This window comes from Myzus persicae, unplaced genomic scaffold (assembly GCF_001856785.1).
Source record: "Myzus persicae strain clone G006 unplaced genomic scaffold, MPER_G0061.0, whole genome shotgun sequence".
NCBI classification, from domain to species: Eukaryota; Metazoa; Arthropoda; class Insecta; order Hemiptera; family Aphididae; genus Myzus; species Myzus persicae.
Window position 1 is genome coordinate 112,994 of NW_019100626.1, and position 22,699 is coordinate 135,692.

Consider the following 22,699-nt stretch of genomic DNA (forward strand, 5'->3'; position numbering starts at 1 on the left):
TTTTTTCCAAATACAATCATGTTCAGTTTAATGATTAGAAAAGTATGTATTTTCTTAGAGTGTTTTTGGAAAAATTAACTATTTTTCAAGAATTATGAATAATATTTTGATACCACTATTAGATGTTGACGTTGTAGGTATTAGGAAATGAAATAAGCTGAAGTTATTACCAGTAGGCAATATCAATATAAATATAAAATCAGTTTTGATCTATTTAATTTTTTCTTTGATATACTTCATAAATAGTTAATTTTTTAAAAAAAAGTTGTATTCTGTCCTTTTGAACAGACTTTTTTTACCCGTATCCACTACAATTCATATTAGGTATCCCGTTTAAGACGTTATTGTGTCTTTTTTGACCATCGTGTGTCATGTTGTCCAGACATTGTTCGGTCGTTTTTTGTTCCCTTTTTTAGAAAATGTCTTAATACCACCATCTTCGCTTTTTACAATACATGCGTAAAAGAATAAAATGTGTACACGAAATAAATAATAAACAATATTTTTCACGAAACAATAAACTTCAAATGCCGATGTGGTAAATATTGTCAGCATATTAGGTCTAGAAATGATTATGAACCAGAACGACCGTGGTTGCCGTTTTTCAAAAACACGTGGGGCATCATCTCCAAAAAAAAAATTAATAATCGATTATTGTGAGTCTTTTTTTGCCAAAGTTAATCCAAAATCATGTGTGCCGGTTGTTTTTTTACATAATATTCTAAAAACCTATGATGTTTACCTTATACCATAATAACAGTACTACCAATCTATATGTATATGTACACAATTACAGTCCACTCGTATGCGCCACCATGTTTATGTCGTGTTTTCCGTACATATATACCTACGATATCACGTCAGATCGCATCGATTTTCCCGGCGGGCCCGGACCGACGCGCGCACCAAGCAGACGGCCGACTGGCTGATTATGACTTCACAGTGACGTCACGCAACTCTACTGGGCGCTGTGTATTATTATTATAATACAATATGACGTTTGTCGGTATAAATTGATGTCATTATTTTTTATGTGTATACGCGCGTACCTAAAATGGTGCAGTACATCACTGATATTAAAACGAACTAACGATATAGACTATAGAGCCTCAAAATGTTAGACCTCGTCGGGTGGTAACTTTTAATCGAAGAACATATAATATATTAATATCCCATCACTTATTCACATGCGCATGCAGTGAGGGAAGGACTAAAGGAGCGGAAAAGGAGCTAAAGCTCCTTTAGTTTTTTGTAATATCTATAAAAATTGTAGCAGACCACTTTTCTTTTACTAAAATGTTAAGCTGTATATTACTGAGTCCGAAGTTTAAGTTGTCTAAAGCTTTTTCACAATAATTATTTCAAAAATAATTCTGAGTTATTACAGATCTATTTGGCGTAGAAATAAGAATATTTTGTTTATGTGGTCGTCAAACAAGTTACATGACGATCTAATATTGAAACAATTCTTAGTGAGAATGGTATAGATTATAGAATAACTATTAATTACCTTTTATCAATTATTTAAATATCTAAACTTGAAAAATATTAAAAGAAAATGTATACCAAATCATAAATTAATAAATAATATTGTGATGAAGCAAATACACTTAAATCAGCAATGATCTATAGTAAATATTGATACCTGTACCTACTCAAGACAACTATACTTAAAGGGCTCAGCTTACAATAAAAACTCGTATTAACCATTATCAACCGAAATAATAACGGTTATTATCGCCCAAACGTGTGTATACTTTTTTTATTCCGGTGTTTGAATACCCGAATACATCTGCTATAATATCCGAAACCCAAATAAATGATTCAGGTGCAAAACCCTGATAATAATATAAGTAAAATGGTATAGGTAAACGATGTTAATAAAATAATAACCTTCCAGTTTTTTTAATCGCCCCATCATCAAAACGTCTTATTAGTTATTAATATTAATTTTTAATTAAAGTAGATTGGTCGTAGGTGTATTGATATCCCGTCTTTAAACTGTCAAAATGATCTATTTTTCTCAATTTGTGTAAAAAATTGCAGACAGATTTCAGCTAGTTAACTTGAGTTATATACATTTACATGCACGTTGCAAATAGGTTTTGATATTATATTAGTGTTGGCATTTGATAGTTTTTTTACTATCGTCTGATCTCATTTGCATTTTCTCTATCCACGAGATTATAAATTTATATTTTATACTGTACACCTAAGGTTTCCGTCTTCAATAGCCATGCATTTAATTTAACAAACAAAAAAAACAATAAATAATAATAAACTAGAAAGTTTAGAAATAAGTAATAACGAATAGCAGTAATTACAATTCTTATATAAGTAAAAAAACTATTATATTATTTTTTCTGAGACTGTGAAGTGTTTATGGGCAGCGACATTTTATGTGCCCGAAATAAACCCAACGAGGGGATCATCATTATAAGGACATTTCTAATGACACCGAGTGCCTATCCACGGACAACGTTTTGTTTCTACAACTATGAATAAGTACCCAACAATCGTAAAACTTGTTGCACTCATTAGAAATACATATACCTGCAGCAGCGTTTCAAGTGTCGTCATTCGCAGAGTCCCCGCTGATTTCCAAGTTACCTATATTAGAATAAAAAGTCAAAGGAAAAAAGATCCAAGAAAAAAATGCAAGGTAAAAAGCATGGTCTAAAATAAATACGTTTGAAAAAAGTGTATTAATAATTAAGCCAAATAATTTAAACTCTGAACCTATCTCCAATATTTTATCCCAATTTATTACGCAATTTAATTCCCTCATCACTCCATTAATTTCTCTTTTATCTTCTCTATTGAACACATAGCTTTCTAAAAATACCCTATCTCCTTAATTGCGTGTCTTGGCAAAATCGTATATATCTAAACTGTAATTGTTGATACTAAATATTTTATTATTATGTTATTTTAATCATAATTTTGTTACGATATCATGTTATACCCTATATCATTATTTGTATTAATCATGATTGAAATAATTCAGTCATGGTATTAATCATAATTATCTTTATCATGTCAATTTAATTCTAATTTTATAGTATACTTTCGTAATTGTCGAACTTTAATAGCTATAGGCTATAGCTGAAAGTTCTAAAATAAAATAAAAATAAAATAAAAATAATAATAATAATTAAGCCGTTTCAAAAAATATAATAAAAAGGATTAAAACAGTATTATATTACATTATCAGTTATTACAATTAGTATCACTTCCAATTTATTTACCTAGGTAATATGTACTAGTAACAATATATTGTACTACGATATAATATTACATTAGAAATGAATGAAAATAGTGTATAAGTTATTTATTATTTATTACCAACAATTTCGACAAATATTATCATGACATTACCAAATGTATGGTACCAGACCCCCTATTTACAATATAATTGGGTTATAAATTAACATCATTGAATATACACTTGGAAAGAAATTTTAAGTTATAACTAATAGTTAATAGTAATATACAGATTGATTCACCAATCATGCTCACCCCCTATTTTTCTTCAGGGATGCATTAATGCAGTTATTAAAAAACTGAGTTTTTTTAATTTTTAAATATATTTTTAGACCATATTTTCTTGAGAATTTTTATAATATTTAAGGAGTGTCCTACGGGGATACAAACTTTTTTTTTCCAAATGAATTAGAACACCCCTATTAAACTATAAATTATACAGTAGATCATTTTTCTGAAATGTTTGACCTATCAAAATCAAAATTCACACGATTAGTTTTTGAGTTATTTAACTTTGAGTGCGCTAATGATAAAAGGTCCATAGTAATATAGTATAATATAGTAACATGTATTGTACCATACAATTTGTAAATTGAGCATTGAAAAGATTTATTTACTTTTCTTCGAACGTATCAAACAAAGAGTATATCATTATATTTTTTTAGCAATTGCAGCAAAAACAAAATATTTATGTTTTTATTAAATGCGCTGACATTGATTGATGAGCATTATAAAAATTCGCTGAATAACCGGCCGCAAGTAGATAACTTTGTGGTAGTTCATAGTTATCACTTATCATCATTCACTAATAGTAATGAATCATAACTGACATAAATATAAATAATAATATATTATGTTTGTTCTTCCGATAAATATATTACATAGGTATATCATATATTCATATCAATGCAATACCACAATATTATAAGACCGTATAATAGATAAGATATTAAGATGCACCTATTATATACGATATACCTACCTACTCAATAGAGTACCGAAGATTTTTTTTAGGCTATTACCATTTATCTCAAGTCTAAAATAAGCAATAAAATGTTAAGAATACAAGATAAATATGTATGGTTAAATATAATAATTTAGTTTTAGGCTCTAAAAACATTATATATAGAACCTTAAAATCTATATTATATATGTGAGAAGGTGCTAAGAAGGTTCTTAAAATATATTTATCACACATCTGTTTCTATAATACTGATATAATTTTCAAGAGAAATTTACGCATACCTATTTTGTATTACAGTGAAATTTCATACCTATACGAACATAGTTATACCAACTCAGGAATGAATAAAATACAATTGAAAATAATAAAAGTATATTTTTAAAGTAAACATTTGTTTATGATAACAAAAAATAAATTATATAAAAAATAGCTAATGATTGAATTATCATTTATTCGTCATCTGCCATTTCCAAACTATGATATTTTGAAGTTTTTTCTAGCCAATTTTCCACTCCCGTGTTACCCATTTCATTGGCCAAGTTCATGCGATTGAATTTTCCGTTGGTCGTTTGGCATTTATCCATAATCAATGTATCGCACTTGGTGATTTTCACTGGTAAAAATAAATAAAACCAAGCCTAACAATTTCTATTTGTATTAATCAAAATGCCTAGTTAGCTAAAGTAATTTATTTGTATTAAAAATATGTAAACTAATAAATATTTAAAAATATTTGTTTTTTATTATTTACTTACTGATTAGTGATTTATCAACTAATGTATTAAAAATAATATAATTTACTACACTAGGTATTTCATGTATCATTAGTTTTACGAAAACATTATTTAAAAAAATTGTTTTCATTATTTTTTCTTCGTTAAATTGAACATCATAAAAGTCCTGTAATTTTTTTTTTAATAAAATAATTTAAAACGGTTATAAAAATGAAAAAAATATTGGTACATGTTATTATTATAGATACAACATATTGTTATTAACTTCAAATTGTTAATGTAATGTTTGTATTCGTAATTAAATTAGGTCTAATAAAAATAAGGTAGGCATCTAACTAATTATTGTAACAAATATAGTTTTATAATATTTCCAACTTTACATGTGACATATGAAGTTGTATTGTATATGATATTCTCTGATTAGATGTACGATGTACCAAACAAAATATAAATGCTTTTATATTATTTCATTTTTTTTTATACAAAAATATAGTGAATAGCAGAACGGCAATGAGGCGATTACCGAATAGATCATAATATCCTATTCTGAAGATTGAAATATGTCGAATATAAAATCATAAATGTATGTACAATGTACATAGATCATGATATAAAATGGGGCAAATGTAAAACTGGGCCCGAAGTTACATTTTTTGTTGTAAACTCTGCCCGAGAATTTTAGGTAATAAAAATAGGTAGATTGTAAACTCGGCCCGGAAATTTCAGGTAGTAAAATAAATCGATTGTAAATTCGGCCCGAAAACATACATAGGAGAAGTTTCTATGTTTCCGCCTGAAATGTGGGCCAGTGCATCAGTTGAAACGTATTTAACAACAAATAATGCATGTGAATCATTTCATGCGCATTTTAATTCAAGTTTTAATTCCACTCACCCCAATATATATTCCGTCATTTCAAAATTAAAAGAAGAACAAACAGAAACGTACATTAAAATCAACAGCCTAGATGCACCATTTAAATTCCGAAATATAAAAACTAAAAAAAAAAAAGAACTCTTAGAAAGAACACTTACAAAATATAAAAATAAAGATATATCAGTGAGTGAATATGTAAAATACATGGCTTTTTACTTAAAAAAACTAGATTTATATATTATTATACTACAATTTTTCACTCATTATTTACACTACAATTTTACTTATTTATTTTTTACTATATTTTTACACATTTTCACACTTATACATTTATATGAATACATTTATTATTATTTAATATCATAACATTTTAATTACATTTTTCATTTAAATAATGAATTTCGTACTATGAATAATAATATAAAAATGAAAATAATTTTTGGAGGATAATGAGAACCGCCTCCTCGTAGTGTCCTCTGGGTAATGCTAAATGTTTCTCAAAAATATTATAAGAAAAATCATGGTTTTTACATCTAAATAATTTTTACCTGAAAAAAAACCCGGGCCGAGTTTACATCTAAATAATATTGACCTGAAAAAAACCTGGGCCGAGTTTACCATCGACCTTTTGAAAATGTTTTTTCCTCGGGCCGAGTTTACAATCTCCCATAAAATGTTATACACATATTTAAACCCTCATTGGGTCAGTCTAAAATAATGTACCTATGAAGAATAGATGCAATTATCTATAAAATTAATCGTTTGAAGATAACCAAACCTCGTCGCCGTCCTGAACAAACCAGTCAGATCGGTAGCTTACTGTACTCAAAGTATTCAAAACACAATACATCAAAACATATATATTGAACAAATTTAATATAGATAGTCAGATGCAAAATACACTTATACATGCAAAATACAACATAACACCAAAGTTTACAATTTATTAAAATTGCAAAATAAATACTCAATAAACACACAACATACACTTGCAGGAATCAATATAGGTAAAAACAAAATATTTTATATTATCATCTACATCCACAGGCTAGGAATTTGGAAATAACTGATAAACTAATAAAATCTTGTTTTACTTTTAGGTAGGAGGTAGGAATCTCACACAAGAAGGCAGCCAGCCAAGCTGCTATAACGTCAGCTGCAGTAGGAACCTAATATGAATTATTTTTTATTATAAAATAAGCTTAAATATATTATTCATATGTTTATCACTCAAGTATATAACAAGTATTATTTTAGAAAAATAAAAATGTTTACAATTAATAGGTTTTTGCGGGGAGTATGGTATTATTACAATGTTTTTACTATAATTATTTTTAGTTTATATTCGTACCCATTTACTAAATAAATTGCACTAACATGATAAAAAAATACCAAATATTTTTAAAAATATATCAGTTTTTATTTATGCCTTCTAGCTAATCCAAATATTATTTTAATTTTAACTCGGCTCATAGGCGCCGCCACGAATTTTGTCTGAAAAATCCGATAATGATCGACAACTCGAAAGCTTAGGTATTGCATGCGTAACCGTGACCGATGTATACACTATACACTGAATATACTTGTGACAACTGACATATCCTCTATATTGACACCATACGATATAATCTGAATCATAATTAGACGTTTGTCACCGAAGAACTTGATGTTGAAATACGTCCCCCTCGAGTAGCTGCACGACAGATTCAAAGATTGAATCATCCGTCTACAAGCCATGAATTGTTTTTCAGGATATCAATTTTCGTTCCTTATCTAGATTCAGAACTCACAATCAATCATTTTCTCTAATGGATCTTCTTCCCTATGCCATGACAAATTAAATTAATTAATTAATTTGTCATGCCCTATGCTATGAAAAACATGAGTAAAGAACAGTTTATTTGCATATCAAATGATATTGTAAAACTAAATGGAAACATTTTGTCATCACATTTTATAACTAAAGCCACAACGTGGTATGAAATGTGGAAAAATGATACAAAACCATTACATTCTATTGAATACTGAGATTTAATCGAAATGCCAAAAGATTTTTATCTGGCTGTGGCCGACTCAATCAATGTCAGAGCAACTCTTTCAATAACAACCTGCAGTATTGAACGTTTGTCGTTCATTATTAGTACTTTGAAAAGTGTGAAGACCTGGAACAGAGTCAGTATGGGTGATGACCGATTGTCCTGATTATGTATAATGAGTGTACATAGAAAGAGATTAGAAGAGGTTACCAAATTCACTGAAAATTCAGTTGAAGAATTTCGAAAAAAACCTAGACGTTTGCAGTTATTATTTAAAAAATAAGTATTATAATTTATAATAGAAAATTAATAATTATGCAAAATAAAATATTTTCAATACACATTTTTTTTCTTGAAGATTTAGGGGGTGCAACTGCACCTACTTCTGGCGTCCTCGACTCGACTTAGCCTAACCTTATGGCAGTCAACGATCAAACATTGATCCCCCAAACGTGTAATTATAAAGCTGTAATATACATACCTAAGTACATGATGGCTATTTTACTAATTTAATATTTTTTGTAATCTGTAACTCTACATTTAATATTTATAATATAATATGTCTACTGGTTAGAATTATTATTTTAGTAACAGATGATCTATGATTAAGTTTACAGTAATAAAGTTAGATATAGCCAATACACAGCGGTATTCAAATTAATTATCATATTATGTGTAATTAATATTCAAAGCCATCAAATAAATTAACATTTATCACATACATATTCGACTAAAATATAACAAATAGTGAACATCATTATATTACGTACAATAAATATTATTAAATTATATTTTATTAGACTATTTTAATATCACAATTATTTGTTTATAACTTAAGAGTTAGGTACCTATGAGTTGTAGATCAATATAAGTAGGTACCTCATACCTACTTATTATTATCATTTTACTTCTGAAATTAAAGCTATAAACATATATTATATAATTAATTTGTTTAGATTTCTAGTATCTACATATAAAATGTCTATTATAGAATGCAAAAAAAAATTTAAATACTCAAGAATTTAACTAACAGGGCGGCATAAATGAAATAAAAGTATACAGAATACAAACTTTGGTATAAATGTTTTTCACTGTCCTGACAAATTGTTTGTACTACAACAAAGTGTCTTTTGTCACTATAGTAGGTAAATAAAGAATCAATTAATTCATTCATGTAATGTAGTAATATTTAAATTTTTACTTTTAGATAACAGTCATAAATGCTCTATAACTAGACAATCGCAAGGTAAAGGTAGGTAAATAAATTTAACTGAATGCAAAAACACAAATTAAAAATTTATGAAATACATTTACCAGCTGGTATAGATGTTATAGGACAATGTGATGAAATCACCGCTAGTTTTTTTAATGTTTTCACAATTGGTGGCTTACATTCTTTTGATGCTAAGGCTGGAGTAATACTTGGTAACCTGATATCTAAATGTGATCCTTTATCTGTCATAATCTAAAAATGAAAAATAAAATTAATTTAACAGTTTTAGTTGCAAAAATTAATTGTTCTACTTTATTGTTCATAGAGTAAAGTTTAATGGTTATATCTTTTGCAACTAAAGTAGCTAATACAGTGCCTAAGTATGTTTCTTTCACAAACAAATATTCTAATGCTGATCTTTGCCAAAATATATATCGACAAGTTGTTGCAGCAATTACTGAAACCTGGAAGAAGTTAATATTAATAATAAATCATATTTTTGAAAGACAGATAAAATCCACCTTAAATTTGTCTTCGGAAGACCCTCTGCTTTCAAATTCAGGAGAATCCAAAAACTCACATGGTCCTATGGGATGCAAAAGTTGATGATCTTGGAGAACATTTGCTTTTCCGGACATAAGCAGTCCAAGTCTATCAGTTTTTGTAATGTTTTGCATAGCATAAGCCTCACCTATGTGTAAAGTAACAATCTGAGCAAATTGTTCACTCACCAATTTCTTGAATTGAATTCTAGTTATCTATATAATTAATGAAATCAATAATAAATAACAACACATACTTATAATGAGAATGTGATATTGTTACACTCTATTCCATTTAAGAATAATATGAGTGGTGAATGAGTAATGGTCTCAATTCATACATGTATTATGATCAAGGCCGTAACTGGTGGGGGATCCAGGGGTCCGGACCCCCCCCCCCCCGAAATTTTTAAAAGTAGAAACATTTTAGCGGTGAATATTGTTTAACTATACTAAAACTATACCTAGAAAAAATGTTAGACCCCCCCCCCGAAATTTTTTTCCAGTTACGGCCTTGATTATGATGACCATTAGTAGAGCTAAAAGCCCTGATGTCTAGATGTTGTTCTTTGGTAATTTTTCATATGAATGGTGGTTTATTCTTAAATAGAATACAGTTTGGTTATTGACAATAATTTACCTTAAAAGGCTTAAACATGTTGCGATAAATTTGTTCAAGTTCTGGATTAAAATTAATCGGTCTTCTTTGATAAATAAGATAAATTAGTTGTAGAATATTAATAAAAAGAAAACATAAATTCCAAGTGAATAAATCAGGTGCACACACTATTCTCCAAGCCCAAGTAATGAGTATAAGAAAACCTAAAACCAAAATTAAGAACCTATTGATCAAATACTCATCTACTTTTTATTTGTTGAAAGGTAATTTTGGTAGATACCATAATCTATTCAAAATAAAAATGGTAGTCAGCAGCCTACTTGTGTGTTAGGGCATGGCTTCATTAAAAAACAATGGACTCATCTGACTAACTATTATTCTTATTTTGAATAGAGTATAGGTACTGAGATAAGATTAATGAGGTTAAGACAATAATTTTTAGACAAATAACGAACAAGAAAATAACATAAATGTAATGTTTTTTTGGACTGTACCTGCAATTAAAGTTGAGTGCATAAATAATATGCCATAATAACTAGTTGGCACAGAATATGCTACAAAAAACAGAACATTAGCTATCTGAAACATCCAATGTTGTGACGGTCGCCAATCAATACACCAAACTACATAAAATAGATTGAAAACATTTTTTACATTATATGGTTTATTCAATAAATGGATAAATTAATTTAAGGAAGCATTGTATAATTTGTTAAACTTACCTGTATGTTCAGTAAATGACGTACTATTAGTGATAGTGTCATTAAAAACTGATGGTATACTAATTATAGAAAGACCGAAACCAGAAGAAGTCATAATGAAAGAAACAAATTTTAAATTACTTTAAAACCAAGTATAGTTATAAGTTTAAAATTGAATAATTATTCTATTTTGTTAAACTTATTGTTATGACTATATCGGGATTAGTTTTAAGTGCAGAGTCTCTAGCAGTACAGAGCATAGGCTGGTGCCAGTACTGCTTATAGTACAGATTACAGGTATTGATTTTTTTCTCTTATCACGCAGGGTTGCAAGAAGGGTTGCAAAATGATACAATGTTTTTATTATAATATAGCTTTTATTTCATAATAGTTAGATTTTGCATAATAGAAATTAGTAAGTATGACTTAAAAATGAACAATTTGTATTATAGGAACAATAATGTTAACACTTTTCCTTAAATAATTTATGTGAGTATCTATTTTAAATAAGTAGATGCAAATATTATGATTAATGAATTTATATAAATGGTTGGATAAATACCTGGATTCACTAAAATCGGTTTTAAACGATGCAGAAAAATACTATTCACAATGATACTCAATAATCACTATTAAAACATGTATTTTAAATCACATTTTTTTTATTACAAATATTGTTCTATGACAATTCAATTAAAAATAATTGCACAAATGGATAAATTAAAAATCATACTATTATAGAAATCTAGTTTGTGTTCATTTGGCCGCCGACAATACACAAATATGTACATAAATATATATAAAAAATTTGTTTACTTAAATTTTTCCCAGTATTAAACATAGGTAAGTAGTTAATTTTAAAACATCTAATTTTTATCTTCAAAATAACTTAAAATTAAAAAAAAACATTCATAATATAAAAAAAAAATTATGATTAGGTAATAATTTTAAAATTAAAAAGTACAGAAAATCAAATATATTTATGTAATAGTTTATAATATAGAGCTACTTACTAACAGTATTTCAGATGAGCAATTATTAAATGTAGAGGAGTAAAAGGAAAATGTATTAAAACAGAATTTAATTAAGAATAATTCTTAATAAATTAATCAGTTACAGAAAATAGGTTAAAATTGTATAGATGACATATTTATTATGTCAATACAATGATTAAATTAAAAAAAATTGTATATCACTAAATAAATCACAAAGTACATACCAAATACAATATTAACTTGTAGTACTTACAACACTAAAACTATGTCACAGATGGACTATCAGTACCACTACCACTATCGTGTTCTTTACGAAGATGTACACCACGTTTACCGCCACTTTTGGATAATGTAGCAACTTCTTTCTGCAAACACTTGATTTTACTATGCAACATTTCAACTTCTCTACTGTACTCCTTTTTGTCTGAATTCATTTTATTGCGCAATTCATTTTCCGTTGTAAAATGTTTGGCTTTCAATTCGGTTATCTAATAAATAAATTGTAAATTACTAGAACATGAATACAAAACAAATATGTTTATTCTTTTGTAGAAAAATATATTAATCTCTTACAAATTTTTCTTTGTTTAATAGTTGACAACTTTTTTGATTAGATTGTTTTTGCAACATGGCTATTTGTTCTTTGAGGTCGGTAATAACCACTACATTATCTGAATTTACATCGACATGCCTATGAGAATTTCGATGCATTTTTGATGGTGGAGGCAAAGCAAAATCTGGACCACTATCATCAATTAGTTTCATTACATTTGTATGTTTAGTTTTACTATTTTTTGACCTGAAAATTAATATTTAATTTATATGAAACTTGACACTTTCTAATGTCACAATGGTTATAACTATAATAACTATAATACTAACCCATCACGTTTTTTTACTAATAGTTTCATTTCAGCATCAGTTTTTTTTGTTTTTGCTAGGGCTCGTTTAAATGATAAAGTGCATAACCAGCATAATACTTTTCCATCAAGCAACTAAAATGAAATAAATCATAAGAAAAAAAATTATTTTTAAATGTTGATTATTTAATTATTACTTCACAATCTGTATCTTTCCTATTAAATGCGCAATTTTGCTTGCATTGATCACAAGTCACAGGTGGGCCATATTTGCGCTCAGAATTTGCACAACGTTGACATTTTTGGCCAATGAATGCAGCTATGATATTACAGTAACTACATGCGGTTGGTCTACCATATTGAGCCACAAATTGTTCGCACTTTTTACAAATTGTACTTGTATTTGATTTACTAAAAATATTAAGAAATAATTATAAATTGTTGAAACACACATATAAGTACTCAGTTTTAAAATCTTTCATTACAAAGCTTACGGCTATAAAATTAAGTGATTTGTTAATTCATTTTTAATAGGGTCTATGACAATCATTAGTTTTTTAGAAGTAAGATTAATTTGTGTCACTACTTACTCAGTCTGTTGGAATTCGGACCGACAATAAGTACACTTGACTACAGGATATGATCCTCGACATTCCTAAAACACACAATAATGGCATATTATGTAAACGTTTGTTTATCGTCTAATGGCGATTAGGTAAAACGAAAAATGTCACTAAATTACGTACTTTACAGAGCTGTTGCCCAGACGACAAATCTTCATACAAATACCGTTTGAAACACTTTGAGCAAGCAAATAATGCCGATTTATTATTATTACTCATGTCGAAGCTAAGCTATTTGTACAACGCACAGTAATAACGACAAATGAAAAATGTTGTTTGCGTATCACAAAATAAAAAAAATTCAAACTAATACACAATGCCCTTATATTATTTGTGTACGTAGATAAAATAAACAAAAATTGCCCAAGTTACGGTTTACAATGTGTTTAAGAAATAAGAACAGTCAATTCAACTACAGGCGACTAGGTATCCACAAAAAAAAAATTATCCTAGGATTGTGATACGGATACAACGCGCCAACCAATCGAAACGATAAAATCGGTGCAGCCAACGACGAGTCGAGTCGTCGCATAATGATATCGTATCATACATTTTGTTCGTCGTCTTATTTTGTTTTAGAATATCAGCAGCAGGCTATTCTGTGATTTGATTAACAAATATCAAGATTCAAGATAACTTTAATAATAATAATATATCATATATGTGTCCCCCAGTTCCTGAATAGTGCATTGTATTCCTTGGTGACTATTCATTAGTCATCATTTACTCGTCAGTGGTCACAAATTTACTATCAACATTCAAGATCATTAACTGAAAACATTACTAATATATTTTTTTAATTTATATTGTTTACACACAATGTCATTCCATTTCGTTTTTTGAATTCAATTCGAAGAATCTAAATCGTTTAGACAGGATGGCAGGAATACCCGAATGTCCGGAAAGTCTGAAGAAGATTCAACATCATCTAAAAATCGCTTTAGAACACGATTCTAAAGATCCAATAATCAGTTATTGGTGTGAGTTATTCGGCATAGAGAAATCTAAATGAGCATGATAGTAATTTTTTTGTCCTAGGTCGGCTTTATGCCTTGCAAGCAGCATTGACTTTAGACAAATCATCGAAAGACGCGAAAATGTTTTTAGTGTCTCTAATGGATTGGTTGGAGAAACAAAAACATAATTTAAAGGATAATGACATGATCATAAATGAGACTGCTGCTCAAGCACACATAGAAAATTATGCAATAAAAATGTTTAATTTTGCAGATGGAATGGATCGTCAGGCAAATTATAATAAGTAAGTAGGAATAATTTATATCGTTTTTTCTTTTCTAAGTGTGATTTTATTTTATTAGGAATATAGTTAAATTGTTTTTCACTGCTGGACTACTTATGGATGTATTAAGTGTATTTGGGGATGTTTCCGAAGAGATCACAAATACTCAAAAATATGCAAAATGGAAGGCTACGTACATACATAACTGCATGAAAAATGGTGAGACTCCTACACCTGGACCACCAGCTGCAGAAAGTGGACAAATTGGATTCAACTTTCCTAACCAAGGAGAAGTCACTCAACAACCTACAGATAATTTTGTTCCTGTAACGCCTACTAAACATACATACGAAGGTTAATAGATATTTATACTAATACTGAGAAATCATAAAGCTAATTCATAGTAAAATTCCCTGCATAAAGTATAATACAATGTACAATTTCAGATTATCCTGCATCAACTCCTAATGAGTATCAACAAATACCAAACACGTCCACAGTCAGTCCAACAGAAATACAACCAATTGTGTCAGGAAGACCAATCTTACTCAGAGGTGAAATTTTCCTAAATTCTTAATTTAAAAAACGCTCAAAATATAAGTGTAGCTAACCTAACAAACTGAATAGGTATCTAATATTTTATTTTTAAAAGTCTTATAACAATAGTAAATTTTGAGTTGGGTGAGGTTTAATTATTATTACAGAAAAATAAAAGTTATTTTACATTTTAGATGGAATACAACTTTCACCGTCACAAATCACTAAAGCACAGAAATATTGCAAGTTTGCTGCTAGTGCATTAACCTACGATGATGTTTCTGAGTCTATTGCAAATTTACAAAAAGCACTGAAATTACTAACAACTGGTGAAGATTCATAGTTATTAATTACTAATTATTATAATAGTATTCATAATATGTATACATTGTTTTAAATTATTATTTTTATTTTTAATATACATGACGTTTAAATTGATCAAAAAAAAATCTAAGTATAAATTAATTCACACCCTACACACAAATTATTTACATAGGTACTAACATAAATGACTAGAATGAATGAACACAAAAATTTGTTATCATATTTTGGAGGGATGGAACAGGGGTTGTGTTTCCCAAGCTTTAGTTAAAACAAATCCTTACAATAATTAATGTGCAAAAATTTTAATAAAAATGAGCTAAGTTTGGGAAAATTGTTTTCTTTCTATTCTTGTTTTTGAGCTTTAGGTTCAGCAATTTCTGCCAGTTCTTTGCGTCTCAGTTGATAATCAATAACCAATCTTCCAGCTAACATGAATAAAAACACAAGTGCAGGAGCCATTCGTTCAAATTTATCTTTGGCTGCATAGTGAGTATAAACAGCCAATAAATGTGACATCAAAAGAGTTATGTTTGCCCCTTGTTTAACATTTCCTTAAATTAGAAAAAATTAACCGTATAAATTATATTAAATATTTATATAAGCATTAAGTGGGTTTAAAAACACTAGTTAATTTTGTTGTCAAATACTTACTATAAGGAACAAATGCCAAGCAAACACCACTTAATACTTCAGTACCACCGACAGCTCTTCTGTACCATTTGGCTGGCACTTTAAAGTCAATCATTTTTGACAGTGGAAATACTTTGGCATACTTAACATAATCCTTCCGCTGAAATAAAGTACACTTTTAGATATATTATAATAATCATTGATAACAGTCAATTTATTTTAGTCAAATAAGATAAATATGCATTCTACATAGATGTAAGTACTTTTCAAGTCAATTGGTTAAATATTTTGGTACATTATATAAAAGAGCGAATTAATATTAAATAACAAATTAGGTAATATAATTTGGAAAAATTATATTTATTTGACAAATCATTTAATAACTTTCAATTACTATTTATGAATAGTATATAAGTAGGTGTTGAAAGAAGAGCAATAAACCATTTTTTACAATTTGAATAAATCAATTTTTATTCTAAATATTGTATTAATTACATTATAGGTACCTGCCCCCTACTTCTCAATAAACAATACAAAACATTTTAATAGCCATATAGAGATAATTAACTCATACAAATATTTTTTAAAACCTCTTAGTTTCTGAATAAACTATTGATAAATACTTACATATTTTGGTAGAATCTTAAAACAAATTTACGCTAGTGCCAAATATTTTAAATTCATGCGTGGGCATTTTGCCAAGCAGCACATTTAACCACAAATAGATTCATCAAAAACACTATACAATATTCATGTTTATAATAATAAGTTTCCATTTAAGTTATCTAAATCATTTTGATTCAATGAGCTAATTAGTGTTATAAATTAATATTTCTTACCTAAACACTAGGTATAATAAATCAATATAACTGTCTAAAAATTATGACACTTTGGTATGTTATACAAATTAATAAGAACGCCATAAATTAAATACAATTAAAAAAAAATTATATCAGGAAGGAATATCTAATATTATTTTATAATTCATCTTCACAATTAATTTATAATTTTTTTTTTTTAAATGGTACCTAGTAATATGAACTTTTACCATTAGTTGAACATAAATTTAATTTTACAAGATTAATTAAATTTTAAATAGGAAAATTATATGGTTTCCAGGTTAAAGAAAAAATGTATTTACATTCATAATTCACGATATTTTGAAATAATGTTCTATTAATCTCAATTAAGTTAAAATATTTGAATAAACATGTAAGCTAACATGAATTACAACTATCACAAAAAATTTAAATAAATATTAAATACAGAGGTAAATATTTATTATTACATATTAAAATTGAATTTTTGTGAATCCTGTAGAAATATAACAGAAAATTATTATTTTTTTAATGGGTTCTAACATTAACAAAATTATTGTTTATTTTAATAAATACAGGTTTCTAATTTTTAAGCAACTAAAACTATTTTTAAAATTTTGTAAATATGAATTAAATATCCAATTGAAATAAGTAGTAAATTATTGTTAATTCTCAGTACCTACCAATTTATTTAAATTTTAAACCTTGATAAACCCAAAAACACTTATCATGTTATAGATAATATTATACCTAATAATAGTAATAACTATTTATTGACATAAATTATTTCTTACGAGATCCTTGTGCAGCTCTTTACTGATGACAGGACTCATTTTCAGAGTACCTACAAATAGGAAAAAAATACCAAGTAGAACCGAAAGACTCTTTAGAACTATTGATCCCATATCTGGATTTATGACTATCTATTTTAAAATTACTACACTGCAGCTACTTTTACGAATTTAAATTTAATATGAAAAACTTTAGTTTGTCAAAAAGATCTACAAGCCGCAGGGACTCCTCCTACGCTTTAGTGCTTTACAGTTTACCGCAAAAAGAAATATGTTTTGCAGTGTGTCCTAATCAAACATCAACTTTTGAATAACGTAAATATTAGAGTTTAAATTTTGCAATAAATCTGTATTGCACAATAAGCGATCAATGCAAAATCAAAACTCGTGAAGTGTAAAAACTAAAGGAAAACGTATTATTGAAAATATTGAATGTTTAGAATTGACCACTAAAAGTCTAAAAACATTTTGAACATATTACCATGAATATTCTGAGCATAAAAATGTTTTCTTGTACCCTAGTTGTTTATGTTGGGTACACTGTTGACAAAAAATAATATTGTTTATTCGTGGCTATGTGGAGTGTGGATACTGGATACTGATAAGTGATAGTACTGAATGGCTGTTACTATTCAATATTCATTACAGTAATAGGACAATAGGTACAGTGCAAGTTGTGTGTGCTGTTATTACTGTTTATGTGATTTTCTGTGGTGTATCCAGTATTCCATTTACCATATATTTCTATACTACAGTATTTAGTAATGTCTATTATTTTGTAAAAATCAATAATTTTAGACTTTAAGGTTTTTATGATTATCATTAATCATTATCCTCAGTTAATTTAAATTTTATTGGAACAAACATCTATAAACACTAGGTAGGACTATGGACAAATCAGGTACTTAAGTTTTAATTTTGTATTTTAATAATTGGTTTTAGATATTTAAGTTAAATGTCGCTAAAACCCTGTAAAAACGTTTCCACCTTAAACTTACAAATCTCCGAAACCCGCTCATCCAAAACGTCTCTTCTCGAACAATTCTGGGTGACCCTGGCCGGGGTTTAAAGCATAGCTGGTGCCGTGACCTACTAATCAACTAGTTGACTTGTCCACTAACTACTACTATCCTGCCATGAAGTGTTATCATTGAATAACTTCTTCAATCAAGCCAACCATGGCCGATGACCTACCATGTATCCCTTCATCGTGCTAATTGTAAATATTTGTATACAAATAGTACAAATTAAATAAATGTATTAAAACAAAAAAAAAGATATTAAAGTAGGTACCTATGTGCCATTGCATACCTATTAACTACTTTTAAACATCATAGGTCAAGAGGACAAATTCATTGAAAATGACATGCCAAAAAAAAATGATAAAAATAATGTAAAAGGTAAAAAACGTAAAAAGTGTTTACGTGACAAAACAGCTCCAAGACCTCCACATTCTGGTAATCAATACAAATGTTTTCAGTTTGTAAAAATAAATAAAAATTTGCCTATATTTTCAGGATACATACGATTTTTGAATGACAGGCGTGAACAATTTCGTTCTGAAAATCCCAATTTACCATTTGCTGAAATAACCAAAGTATTAGCGACTGAATGGAACCAGTTGCCAACGGATAAGAAACAAGTACAGTAGAATATGTTTCAGATGTTTTTCTGTAAGAGACTCTGTTTTCTGTCAGTCCCAGAACATTTTCTATACTTTTCTGTTTAATTTAAGAACATACCTCGACGGCAGTCAGCTGCATTGTTAGACCAGTGCTTTGGAACAAAATCACGGCCACTGAAGTATGTTCTTAAGTAGAATAGAGTATAGTTTATGTAAAAAATACCAGTTGAGAAGACGCTACACTCACCCGCATGTGTTGTGTCTTACAAATGTACAACGTAGCAAAAACTATTTTGCTTGGGAAAACTATATTCTTGTATGTGTAGTAGATATACCGAATTTCCTCAACAAATAAGGAAAGACTATCTGTATCGTAATGTTTTGATTTTTTGATAGCACAAACTAATATTTTTTAATAATTAAATGAAAAAACAGAAAATACCTTATGTTCTTCAACTGGTAACTTTAATTATATTTATGTCATCCAAATAATAAAAACGCTTCTACACAGATTAAGTTCTTCTCTATGCGTTGTGAAGTTTTTGTAATTATACTATAAATACAGAGTTCTTAGTTGTCCCACACAAAACAGTTTTTGCCATGTTGCACATTTGTAAGATAGAATAACACATGCAGGTGTAGCTTTCTCTTAAGACACTTGGTTTTTCTTTATGTAATTGGATAAGACATTCTTTTCATCAACAACTAATGATAAATTACTATGGTAGTTATGTAATAGAAATTTTTTTTCATAGCACATCAAAAAAAGTGAAAAAAATTATGTAGATTTATTTGTATTTTATAATACATATCTATGTAATTACTAATTAGTAATTAATAAACTTGCTTAACTTAAATAAATAAACAAACTAGATAATTGTATAGTAAATAATTAATATAAATCTGTTTTACTGTAATAAACAAATAAACTGGATATTCCTACCACCTAGGATTTTTTTTCAATTTCTTCATAGGACGTTATTTTGAGCTGGTCCCTTAAAGAGCGTCTTATGGAAGTTATACTGTAATTGCTTCATAATATATTATAAAGTATTGACCATTAATTACCAAAGAAATAAATATTTAGAAAATTGTCCATCAATTATCATTAGAGGTAAATTTTATTACTTTTCTATAGACATTTTTTATTGTTTTTAATTATTTTAGCAATATCTTTTAGCTGCTGAACAAGAACGAGTAAAATATGTTGAAGAATTAGCTGTTTACAAAAAGACTGATGCATACAGAAATTTTATTCAACACAAGAAGAAAAAAAAAGTTAAAACCCCTATCCAAAAAGTTAGTTAAAATATTCAACTATATTATTTTCACATACAATTTATAATATGTTAAAAATTAATATAATATTTGGGACATATTTTCGACAGTATACAAAATATACCTCATTATATTAATGTTTAAAAAAAGTATTTTTCAAAATATTTGATCATTTTCAAGAAACTATTCATTAGTCTGTTACAAAAATTCTTTATTTTAAATAATACTTAGTACTTGAAGTTTCAGCTTTTAATATAGTGATGAATTCAAAAATCTGTATATTTTTTGTGTATTGAAGCTTTGAATAAAGATTGTTACATGAAAAATGTATAATATGACCGATTTGAATAAAAAAAATAAATAATTAATTATATATGTTTTTATTGTATTTAGGATCAAGAATTAGAAAAAGAAAATCCATTCGGTGATAACAATAATACAGTTTGTAATATACCTATATATACTGAAGAATTCTTAAACTTCAATAGAGGTAAGTATTTGTTTTATTTTATTTATTTTAATTTATTTATTGTAATTTTTGTTTATAGCTAGAGAAAGTGAACTAAGGTACCTCCGTAAGACAGTAACAGATCAAGAACAAGCAGTATCTGTCTTAGACAAACATATTGGAAACATGAATAATGGAGCTATAAAATTAATAGCTAACAATGAAAAACTCAAAGCTGGATGTTCAAAATATGAACAGTATTTAATTAAATTGCGATCTCTACTTCTGGGCGTTTTTGATAACATTGCGTTTCCAGGTAAATATCTCTAATTAATAAAATAAACCTATTATATTATACTACTAGGTACTACTACTATAATATTTATCTTATAAATAATGATAAAATTAAATATGCACAATCTTTAGATCATCAAAGAATGACAAATTGTATCTAAATTATTTTAGTTTGCCTTGTCAATTGTGCAAAATTAATAATGAATGGGAGTTGTCAAAGGATCGGCTGTCTAAAGTTCTAACTGCCCGTAGTATAACACTTCCACAGTTTTTTATTTTTAAGTTCCAAAATATTTTCCAATTTTCATCTTCTTAATTACAGTCTGAAGGGTATAGATACACATATTTATGTGACTATCCCCGGTTTTTTAAATTTTTTTTTCAAATAATCTTTGTATAAAACCATTATTTTTAACAATCACAGTTTTACATATTATAGTGTTAAATTAGGAAAACAAATATTAATAATGGAAATAAATTCACGATATAGTGGTAAAGGCATTATTTAAACTGATAATGAAACAACATTTAAATGTTTAAATGATTAAAAAATATATTGATTTTTTATTTATTCGTATTGTACTGGTACTCTAAAATATTAAACTTTATTTTTATTGACCGACTATAGAAATGAATAAGCTACGCACATTATTTAGATCATCTAAGAATGATAAGTTGCATCTAAATTATTTTAGTTTGCCCTGTCAACTGTGCAAAATGAAAAATAATAAATTGGGAGTTGTCAAAGGATCGGCTGTCTAAAGTATCTAACTGCCCGTAGTATAACACTTCCACAATGACAAAATATAATAATATGTATATTCTATAATATTGAACAAAAATAAATTTTGCCATCTTAGTGGTTGATCCAGGCAAAAAATATATTAATATATGTATAATCTTGTTTATTATTACATATATTTTTGTTTAGATGACACTGAATCCCCTACCAATGAGACCATTGACTCATTCATGGTTAATTTAAACACTCTTCTGACAACGGACTCTGGTACTCATCCTTCCTGGATTGCAGATGTAAAAAAAGGTATTTCTAATTTGGACTTGACAGTGTTAAAATAAATTGTATTTTAATTTACTAAACTATAATTAATTATAAGTTATCTAATTATATTGTTTTTTAATATTATTTTATGTAATACGCCTATACCTGATCATTATTGATAGTATTACTATAATATTTTTTTTATTTAAACATTAAACATTAAATTATTTTATATTTTATTAATCTCAAACAAATTGGGATATTCATTCCTTGTGATAAACTCTG

General features: G+C 27.7%; 5 protein-coding genes across 7 annotated transcripts; 2 read left to right on the forward strand and 3 right to left on the reverse strand.

Annotated features, from left to right (window-relative positions):
• Positions 1-4,583: 4,583 nt before the first annotated feature.
• On the reverse strand, positions 4,584-11,425 carry LOC111037680 (popeye domain-containing protein 3-like). Of its 2 annotated transcripts, XR_002604902.1 has the most exons (8): positions 10,971-11,425; positions 10,743-10,871; positions 10,270-10,451; positions 9,609-9,845; positions 9,399-9,551; positions 9,189-9,339; positions 4,984-5,128; positions 4,824-4,841 (listed from the first exon to the last, which is right to left on the reverse strand). XR_002604902.1 is itself a non-coding variant. In XM_022320378.1 (7 exons), exons 1-7 carry the CDS (start codon positions 11,062-11,064, stop codon positions 4,678-4,680), a joined length of 1,110 nt encoding a protein of 369 aa, XP_022176070.1. In that variant the 5' UTR covers positions 11,065-11,425; the 3' UTR covers positions 4,584-4,677. The 2 variants fall into 2 exon arrangements, 1 of the variants encoding a protein (XP_022176070.1); XM_022320378.1 differs by lacking the exon at positions 4,984-5,128 and having other exon boundaries at positions 4,584-4,841.
• An 81-nt stretch (positions 11,426-11,506) lies between these two features.
• LOC111037689 (protein FAM76A) lies at positions 11,507-13,888 on the reverse strand. The gene is made up of 6 exons (XM_022320396.1): positions 13,551-13,888; positions 13,395-13,459; positions 13,002-13,215; positions 12,827-12,939; positions 12,518-12,743; positions 11,507-12,432 (listed from the first exon to the last, which is right to left on the reverse strand). Exons 1-6 carry the CDS (start codon positions 13,644-13,646, stop codon positions 12,208-12,210), a joined length of 939 nt encoding a protein of 312 aa, XP_022176088.1. The 5' UTR covers positions 13,647-13,888; the 3' UTR covers positions 11,507-12,207.
• Positions 13,889-14,109: 221 nt separating this feature from the next.
• On the forward strand, positions 14,110-15,846 carry LOC111037706 (vacuolar protein sorting-associated protein VTA1 homolog). Its single transcript, XM_022320428.1, has 5 exons — positions 14,110-14,407; positions 14,466-14,688; positions 14,747-15,021; positions 15,114-15,221; positions 15,399-15,846. The coding sequence occupies exons 1-5, from the start codon at positions 14,305-14,307 to the stop codon at positions 15,545-15,547; spliced, it is 858 nt and encodes a 285-aa protein (XP_022176120.1). The 5' UTR covers positions 14,110-14,304; the 3' UTR covers positions 15,548-15,846.
• On the reverse strand, positions 15,664-18,015 carry LOC111037714 (transmembrane protein 35A). Its single transcript, XM_022320440.1, has 3 exons — positions 17,771-18,015; positions 16,180-16,318; positions 15,664-16,079 (listed from the first exon to the last, which is right to left on the reverse strand). Exons 1-3 carry the CDS (start codon positions 17,879-17,881, stop codon positions 15,871-15,873), a joined length of 459 nt encoding a protein of 152 aa, XP_022176132.1. The 5' UTR covers positions 17,882-18,015; the 3' UTR covers positions 15,664-15,870.
• A 383-nt stretch (positions 18,016-18,398) lies between these two features.
• LOC111037696 (high mobility group protein 20A-like) lies at positions 18,399-22,653 on the forward strand. 2 transcript variants are annotated; one of them, XM_022320417.1, is made up of 7 exons: positions 18,399-18,668; positions 19,105-19,224; positions 19,285-19,409; positions 20,559-20,690; positions 21,063-21,159; positions 21,218-21,433; positions 22,343-22,653. In XM_022320417.1, exons 1-7 carry the CDS (start codon positions 18,656-18,658, stop codon positions 22,489-22,491), a joined length of 852 nt encoding a protein of 283 aa, XP_022176109.1. In that variant the 5' UTR covers positions 18,399-18,655; the 3' UTR covers positions 22,492-22,653. The 2 variants fall into 2 exon arrangements, with proteins under 2 accessions (XP_022176109.1, XP_022176100.1); XM_022320408.1 differs by lacking the exon at positions 18,399-18,668 and adding an exon at positions 18,697-18,986.
• The last annotated feature ends 46 nt before the right edge of the window (positions 22,654-22,699 follow it).